The sequence below is a fragment of the Tupaia chinensis genome, unplaced genomic scaffold (assembly GCF_000334495.1).
Source record: "Tupaia chinensis unplaced genomic scaffold, TupChi_1.0 Scaffold000424_1, whole genome shotgun sequence".
Classification (NCBI taxonomy): Eukaryota; Metazoa; Chordata; class Mammalia; order Scandentia; family Tupaiidae; genus Tupaia; species Tupaia belangeri.
In genome coordinates, this window is record NW_006159929.1 from 1,646,956 (window position 1) to 1,656,405 (window position 9,450).

Genomic DNA, 9,450 nt, shown 5'->3' on the forward strand with positions numbered 1-9,450 from the left:
TTCCCTCCCCTCCAGTTCCCACATGAGCACCCGCCTCTGCCTGTCTGTCTGAACTTCCCTTCACACCCACCCTTGGCCTAGCTCATCCTGAACACTGCAGCCTCGCTGTCCCCTTGCCCTGCATTCAGCCCGTGTCCTCCTAACTGTTCCCAAGCGGCTTCAGTGCCCCTCGCAGTGCTCCAGCTGTGCTGCACTTGTCCAGACACTGTTTCGTCACTGCCTCGGGACAATGTTGCTGATGGCCAGGGCCCCAAGATGAAGACTGTGGCACTGCATCTCAAGAGAATCAGAAAAAAGAGAAGAAAGAAAGAAAAAATGGAGAAGAGTGAGTCAAAGAGGAAAAAGAGAGAAAGGAAAAGCATATGGTGTGCTTCCTGCTCAAATCCTGAGGGCCCGCAGCCCAGGGCAGGTGGGCTGCCAGCACTCCCTAAAAGTATGCGTGCCCCTAGTGGCTGAAGGGGACACCCACGTGGCTAGAGTGGACAAATGGAAGGCTCACGCAACACAGCTGCTGACCTGGTGCTGGGGGTGCTCTGCTTTGCCGGGGGAGTGCCAGGGCCCTCGTCCTGCTCCATCAGCGGGTCGATGACAGATGGATACTCCGGCATGGTGGCACTGCCACCCTGGGGAGTGGAGTGAGTACCGGCAGGGTCCAGGTGGGAGCTGGGGATGAAGGACAAAAGGAATGAGGAGTAGCAAGCAGCCTCCCCTCTCCGGTGACCATCAGGTGTGGGCTGTGAGTGGGGACCAGGTCTCACAGCTCTGTGCTTTGAGCTAGGCCGTTGTATAGAGAGCTTAGACCCAGGTCAACTGCCCCACAACATCTGTCTACCCTCAACTAAGGAGCCTCTCCGAAGGTGTTTGACCCAGCGGACATGTGAATTAAATGACTATTTCCCCAGCTTGTGCCTGCCTCCCACACTGAGCCATGCTATGCAGCACTGTAAGTCCTGCCTCCCCTTCTCTCATCTGCCCTGGACCCATAGCACTGGGGCAGACACAGGTAGGTGTCCAGCAACACCTCACGAACAGAGCCAAACAATCCTGCCTTAGAGCCTCAGCTCCTGCTACACTGGCCCCAGCCATCTGTTTCCACGCACCACTTCAGGAGGAAACACTCTCTCTTTATAAGCGCTGCTTCCAGAATCCAGGGTTGGTCAGCTCTCCCCTTACCAGCAGAATCCCCAGGACTTGCAGCTGGCACTGTGGGTCTCCTCACACTGAGCACTGAACTGCCGCACCCGCCTCTCAGCCCGGATGGCTACAGGAGGCCCTGGCACTCACCTGGACCGCGAGTGGCTGCTGAGCTGGTGCATGTGCGGGTTGTACTGGGCCAGGATGGTGATGCTGTCGCACTGCTGCCCAATGATTAGCCGGGCCTGCTGTTCCGTGGCGCTCCGCAGGTTTATGCCATTGAACTGGGGGTACACCAGAGTGGGCTCAGTGACTTAGGAGCACCTCTCTTCCACAAAGGAGAGGAAGAAGGAGAGGTTTTCCCACAGGTACAATGCAGAAGGACAGCTTCCTCTTACCTCAAGTAACTGATCCCCATACTCGAGGCCGGCCTGGTGAGCGATGCTTCCCACGGTCACCTTAGAGACGTAGATTCCACCCTTCTCTCCGCTCACGATGGAGATGCCCAGCGGCTCCGAGCCCTTCTGCACCTTCACATGGCGTGGCTCCTCCACATAGGGCCTTGGAAAAGAACCAAAGGTTTTGGAGACTCACACCCCAAGTCAAGTCTTGGGGAGAGTCTGAAACCAGGCATGCAAACAGGCTGTGCAGAGGGCACCGGAGTTCTAGAGAGACACAGCTAGGTGGGGACATGAACCCCTCCACTGAATGACAACAGACGCACATTCCCGCAATCTCATGCAGTACAAACATGGCATACCTAATGGACATGGAAGCACCCAGACCCAACGACAAAGGATGGTCCACGTGAACTATAAACACTGATATTCACAGGGCAAACACGCAGATTGTCGCAATGTGGAGGAATTGCCTCACAATATGCAGTTTACAAATCCCAGAGGCGGGTGCGTCTCAGGATCCCTCTGAGGAAAAGAGATGCTTCTGGGATGACATTCTCTCCGGAAGAGACTATATATCAGTTTTTATATTTACCGGCTGTACAGGGTGATAAAACTGATCATGGACATTAAGCTGAAACCCAAGCCACTGAGGGAACTGGCAGCTTAGGGCCAGGCAGAGGCCATGCACTCAGTGCCCCGGGGGCTGTCCCTACGCTCAGGGCCAACCTCAGACTCCTCAGGGAGGTGGACCTGGGCCTGGTGGCCGCGGGCAGCCTCAGAAGAGATCTGTGGTGGTAGAGACGCCTGGAAAGTGTGAAGTTAGAAGAGAAGGGACACTCAGAGAAGGAAGACTGCCACAGATGCCCCGAATATGACGGACAGCACAGACAGCGTCAGGACTGTGCCTTCAAGCCACTCTGGACCCCGGGCTTCCAGGGCATGAACACTGAGCCTTTCCCCGGAGGAGAAGCTCCTGGCCAAAGGTTGGGGGACGGAGCTAGCCAGACGTCCACCTCTTTGACTCTCTTCAGGAGCGTGTGCTGGGGACGGAGTACCATGTGAGGGAAGGACAGGGCAGGAGGGAGGCCCCCAGGCCCATAGGGTCAGCAGCCTCATCCTGGGTCTTGCAGCTCAACACCAGACCCCCAGGAATAGCGGGATACAATTTCTTCTTGAATTGTCCTCGTTCTCTCCTACCCTGAAAATGTTCTCACTTCCCAGACCCACTGGCTCTACATTCCTCCCTCCACCTTCCTGGCTGTCACCGCCAGTCACTTCGATGACTCCACGTGCACCGAACACGAGGGGATTTAGTGTGGCAGGAACCCTTAGCAGGCAGCCACCTCAATGCTGCCCTCCTTCCCCCAGTCTCGGCATAAGGAGGGGAGGCTGCCCGAGGTGAGGGCAGAGAGAGGTTTACCTGGGGGTTCCTCCCCACTGAATGCTTTCTTCTGTCCCACCTCCACACAACAAGTTATCTTGTTGGAGCGGGTAACTAAGCCAGAACAACAGCCACACAACAGAAGCCAGGAAGCTATTATGAACGAGGACATAAATCAGGATTTAGTGGCATGACAGAGGCAGAGGACACAGCATGGAGTGTGAAAGCAGACCAGTAGAATGCATTCGTATGAATATGTACACATATCCACGTGGGAATTCATAGTAGAAGAAGAGATAGCTATGGAAATGTTAACAATGGTGATCTGTACTTTTACATCTTTTCAGTGATTCAAGATTTCTAGACTATGCTCAAATTTTCTTTTCTTTTTTTTTTGAGAGGTTTTTGCTATAGGGCGCATGCACTTACCAGAAAGACAGAGACAGACAGAGAGACAGAAAGCAAGAAATCACCCCCCAGGGGGGATGGCCACACCACAATCCCTTCCCCTCCATTCTCCTCTCGGGATCTTGGGCATGCATGCACATGCGCCTGGCGTGAGTTTAAGCCACCAGGTCCAGGACTCGAACCATGGTCAACTACATGGGAATCCAACGACATAGCCATTACGCTAACTGCTGGTCCCTATGCTCAAATTTTCTAAGAATATGGCTGCTTTGTTAAAGAGGGTTATAATGTATACTGATACTACATTATGAATAGCTTGAAGAAAAATAGCTTTTTTCTTTTCTTTTTTTCAAAGGGGACATGTGCACTCAAAGAGAGACAGAGAAAGCACTCCCCAGTGGGGCATGGTCACACTCAATCCTGTCTCCATTTCTCCAGATTTGGAGCCCTGGGCAGGGTGTTTCTCAAGCCATCAGGGGCAAGATTCCAACTATACATTTGGCCGTGTGGGATCTGGCTCCCTTAACCACCAGGCCATAGGGTCAGCCCAAAATATATCATCATAAGATGTGAGATGTGATGCAATTACATATATAAGATAAAATTAGATGATTATTTAAAATGAAAGATGAGAAATAGGATGATGTATAAAATAAATAAAACATACATAAATAAAATACATAAATACATCTATGCAACAGATAGATATATTTATCATAAACAAATATCAACATATATATCTCAAGAGGTTAATAGCAACTTCAGGCTAAAGTGTATATGTAACTTTTTCTTCTTTCAGCCTTCCCGATTTTCTATAATTAGCATATGACAGTATACTTGAGAATCAGGAAAAAGGGACTATTTTTAATAAGTGGCTGTTCAGTTAGGTGACATAAGTTAAACTGTATCCCTAATTAGATCATAAGCAACATCGGGGTGTTTCCCTCTCTCCTGGAGCAGTCCCAGCTCTTTGTACGACAGTGAGTGAAGGGAATGCTTAATTACCTGTGGCAAGGCCCCTCCACACTAAGGAAGCCAATCTGTGCAGGGAAAGCCCTGTCTCTGGGTGGCTGGAGCAGAGGCTGAGCACATCCACACGTCTGGGTTCTTGTGTACACACACGGGTGAACCCTCCATAACCATGTCCCTATGCAGGGCCCCTGCTTCCCCTCCTAGGGTCGGGCCTTGGTATGCGGGTATACTTCTGTTCCCCTCAGGCTCCCTGACAAGTGCATATTTCCAAGTCAAAGGTTACATATTCTTTACAGAGGGCCCACCAAACAGGGGTCCCTCCTGAGGCTCACAGCTCCAGGGGCCTCACTTGTTTGGATTCAAGGGCACACAGGTAGCTGCGTTCTTTTCCAAGAACACAGCTAAATGAAGGTAAGTTTAAGTTTAATCAGATCTGGAGGTCTACGATCTAGACAGACCCTTTTCAATATAAATATGATCGACTGAGTTGTCTGGAAAGCTCTGATGCATTTTTGCATCAAAAACCAGAAAAATAAATCATGACTTTTTAAACGACCTAACAGAAAGCTCCATTCAGGAGAACAACAGAGAAGGACAAGTATGTACGAGTGTGGGGGTGATGGACCTCACGGAAGTGCTCTGGCCTACATCAAGTCCAAGTTAACAGAAACCCCCAGCAGAGACTGGCCTGCAATTTAAAACGAGTCAATAAATGGCTGAGCTGTACATTTATGCTTTATATACTTTATTCCTATGTGTCTTTCATTGCACAATAAAAAGCCTTGGTGAGTGGGGAGTGGAGTAAAGAATCAAGAGAGGCAGCTATATTCTTGGGCCAAAACAAATGAATCCAGGACAGACTAGACCCAGTTTCCTTCCATGTGTGAAAGGGGGCCAATACGGGGTTCCTGTGAGGATTTCATTACTTAATACATGTCAAGTGCTTGAACTGGACCTAGGAAGCAGTAAACTGCCACAGGTCACTGTCAGGTCATCGCCAACACCATTTGTCTATGCCCACCCCACCCTGCTCCTGTGAGCATGTGGCAGGAGGAGTCCCTGGCACCTTACCTTGGCATCTACACCAAGGTTTACTAGGGACGTGCAGGAGCAGGATAGTGAATGTCAGGTGACCCATGCCAGAGCAGCTGAGCCTGGGATCAAATCGACATGGAACTCTACAGGCCCTGCTGCTTCTACCAACTTGGTCCAGGTGTACCATCATGGCCTTGCCCATGCCCCAGAGGCCCAGTCCCACTCACCTGTCCTTTCTTCGCTCCCCAAGGGATGCAGGGTTGACGGCAATCCTGGGCAAGGTGGAAGCTGAGGTCTGGGACTGGCTACAAGAGGACAGGGTGTCGATGTTCAGAGGTGATTGCGGGGGAGTGCTGCATTCAGAATGTGACAAGGAACCTGCCGAGAGAAGACCGGGGTCTCAGGTATGTGATCAGCCAGGGCAGGAGGAAGACGTGATCCAGACACATAGCTCCATGTGCCGACGGTGTGTCAAGGTCTTGCATGCCCGTGCTGGGCTTCCTGCTGCCTTTCTAGCCCCACCTCACCAGGGTGAAGCCAAGGCTCAGTGAGCATCCCTGACCGTGATGACTAACAGCTCTGGGCTGCACCCGCAGACTCTACTAAGTGAAGACAGAGTGACATGGAAGGACAAACAGGTGGGGTACAGCATTCTTACCTCTGTCAGACCCCACGACAGACCGGGGATATCTTGGCGTCGAAGGGATTTTAATACGTTCTGCCTTGAACTGCAAGTTACTTGATGACCCTAGCATTCCATAAAAGAGACAAAACCTCAGTCCTCATTGTCAAAACCACCCCTCACACTATCTCCACCACTTCTGTAGTCCAGAAGTGAAATGCAAAGCTGGGCCCCGTTGCCTATTCCCAGGGAATAAATGATGCGGGACAGTCAAGGACAACTGTTATTACCCCTGGTCTTGAGTAAACTGTGCAGAACAGGAGCACACGAGCCTCACTTGATGTCCAGAACAGCAAACTGAGTGGCATGGGTGCTGCTCTATCCAACACAGTGGCACCAGGGTCTCTTCTCCATAAGTGAATGGCCACACAGAATACCCCAGAATGACCAATAAGCTCAGGCAAGAAGCAAGGCTCCTAGCCCAGGGGTCATCTGGAACAACCACAAGCCACCAAGGAAAGTGAAAGGCCAAAGGAATGGCTCTGAGTCAGCACGGGCACAACTGCTCCCAAAGGTGTCAGCCCTTCGTGGGCATTTGGCCCCAGACCGGAGTGCGTATGTGCAGCCCACGGAGCTGGGAATGAGGATGCAGGCGGGGATGAAAAAAAGCTGCTGCCTCCTATCACAGAAGGTCCTAGTGGAGCACTTACCGAGGCGGGCACTGGAGGGCAGCGAGTTGGACCCGTGGGAGGCTCGCATCTCTGAGTAGTCGCTGCAGGTCCTGTGGCTCAGATCCAGGCTCAGCCGTCCCTGGTGCTGGACACTGCTCGAGAACCAAAGAGAGAAGGGGCTGAGGGAAAGCACCAGACAGAACATGGCCACAAGAGAGAAACATGAGGACCAACCTGGGTCTCCCTGAGCAGCAGAAGGGAGACCAGGAGCTACTTTTTGTTTGAGGACAGAAGGCGGCTCCCTAGTCACCTTTTGGAGGTGGCATCCAAGGGGGCCCCACACATAAAGCCACTTCAGGTATGAGGTCAGAATTTGGCTACAGGGAAAAACAGAGGCTCAGCTAGTTGGGTAGGCCCTGGGAAGCAGACTACACCTCTCCTCTTATGTGGTAGGGAGAGAGGGGCTTTGAGAGCTCCGAGAGGGGAGCTATCTACCTCACTCAGGGGAGCATATACAGGAAACTGAAGGGCTGGGGCAGAGTGTGCAGGGGTCACCTTTGCCAGGCTCCCTCAGTGCCTTTTCTACCTGTATGATGAGTTGACCTCTCTCCCCAACTTAATACCCTCCAGTGGCCCAACCACAGTGGCCAAGACCCATGGCCTGGTAGGTAAGAGAGCCACATCCCACATGGCCAACAGTAACTTAAATCGCAGTTCCACTGTTGGAAAAACACTCTGAGAGCATGTGTGTGTGTGCCCAAAATCCTGACAGGAAGAAATGGAGGAGATCGGATTGCATCATGACCAGGCCCTACTCAGGGGTGCTTCCTCTCCTCCCTGCTGTCTCTCTGTCTCTCTCTAGTGTGTGCATGCACCCTCTGATAATTACAAGTAAATCTGTAAAATGAATAAAAGTGACTTTCAGTTGGCCCATCGACCTTTGAGGGGCCACTTGCCTTATCTCTAAAACAGAGACAATACTACTACTTAGTGCATAAGGTTGCTATGTCAGTTAGATGCGATGCTATTGATAAAGGTCTGAGCACAATGCCTGGGATGTGAGCACTCAAACGTCAGCTGCTATCACCATCATCATTCTTTAGCTACTTCTGGCATTCCACGTTAGTGAATGAACAGAGCACCCTTAAGTTCCCTCTGCATAGTCCCAGCACTGCCCCAAGCAGCCCCTCCCAAGTCAGACAAGGCAGCCTCTCTACCCATGAGTCACAGACAGCTCTATGACCAGGTGGGCTTGGACTGCAGGGGTGCAGAGGTGTGGGTTGTCTTCACATACCTGGGATGCAATCCTTGGGGGCCAACATCTCGGGGCACAGGTGGGGAGCTGCATGGGCCAACCCTGTGGCTGCGCACAGTGTAGATGGGGTTCCGCAGAATAGAGCTCACGGTGGTACTAGGGGTCATACTCCGGGGAACGGTGCCTAGAAATGGGCTGGTAAGAACAATTGCCCCGAAGGCACCCAACCAGCCCTGAACTTGTGCAAACCTTCTCCCTGTACTACAGGGAAGTGGCCAGGCTTCTGAGAAAGGACTCAACAGGCCAGAGTTGTAACCACCAATCTGCTGTGTAGCTTTGGCTACTGTCTCTGCCTCTCTGTAAAATGGAGAACTCACTGACATGCTTATTTCTCAGGCTACTATGGGAAGAACTGTCATGGATGTAAGACCAGCCATCCCAGACAGGGCAGCACTTCCTGGTCCTCTGGACCTCAGGGCTGATGGCACATGGTGGCTCCCTGAAACACCTGTCTCTTCTCTCCTCAGAGATGAGGCAGCCCCGTACCCATGCTGACCCTCATCTGCAGCCCCTTGTCCACCGACTCACCCACAGACGGCCTGCTGGGGTACAGTGGGGGGTTGCTGTGCCGACTGGAATGCCCTGGTGAGTAAGGGGACCACTCCTGGAGCTCAGGGGAGAGGTCTCCACTGGTGGGGATGCACTTCTGTTCCTGTAGGAGCAAAGGCAAGAGGTGTCTGCTGGGAACTCTGAAATGCCAGGGTATGTGTGAGAGCCAATTTCTTTCCCCATGCACTAGCTCCACCCAGCCGGGCACAGGAGGTGAGTCAGGAGAAAAGTCACTGCTCACTCATGTGGCCTTACACAGCTGGAAAGAAAGAACTTCCTTTACAAACCTCTCAGAGATAGTCTCTGTTTTTCCAAATAAACACATGAGGTGCAAAAGAGGTGAGAACACGTGGGTGCATCAGGCACAAAAACAACTCTCCCCAAGATGCACAGCTGTGGCACAGCAAGCAGCACAGACAGAGCTGAGATGTGGTCTCTGGCCCCTAGCCACCTCCTCCTTCTCATGACTACACCACACACAAAGACAGGACTAGCTGCTGCCAGTTAACAGTCTCACGTGGGCCATCTCATCTTCCCAATCAAGGCACGTCCACGTCACCAGGTTTTGTAGTGCATGTTCAAAAGCTCCTCGTTGAAAAGGCAAACCAAATGCCATGCCCAAGACAGTGTTCTTCTTCGGGTCTAATTCCCACTGATTTGCATATCCCACGTTACTTTTCTGCCTCAAAGTAGGAGCTACTTCCCACTGGCACTCACGTGGGCCATCTCATCTTCCCAATCAAGGCACGTCCACGTCACCAGGTTTTGTAGTGCATGTTCAAAAGCTCCTCGTTGAAAAGGCAAACCAAATGCCATGCCCAAGACAGTGTTCTTCTTCGGGTCTAATTCCCACTGATTTGCATATCCCACGTTACTTTTCTGCCTCAAAGTAGGAGCTACTTCCCACTGGCACCCACCTGCCACCCGCCCCCCCCCCCTCCTTGGGCAGGGGTCAAGAGCAG

The 9,450-nt window shown here is 52.0% G+C and overlaps 1 protein-coding gene across 1 annotated transcript in view; it reads right to left on the bottom strand.

Annotated features, from left to right (window-relative positions):
- The window catches only part of DLG5 (discs large MAGUK scaffold protein 5), a gene marked incomplete at its 5' end in the record, with an annotated part of 144,348 nt that overhangs the window by 18,378 nt on the left and 116,520 nt on the right, over positions 1–9,450 (bottom strand). The window contains 8 exon segments of the mRNA XM_014590273.1: positions 517–663; positions 1,285–1,418; positions 1,533–1,695; positions 5,559–5,709; positions 5,990–6,079; positions 6,664–6,776; positions 7,919–8,063; positions 8,468–8,591. Coding sequence (XP_014445759.1) covers positions 517–663; positions 1,285–1,418; positions 1,533–1,695; positions 5,559–5,709; positions 5,990–6,079; positions 6,664–6,776; positions 7,919–8,063; positions 8,468–8,591 — 1,067 coding nt within the window.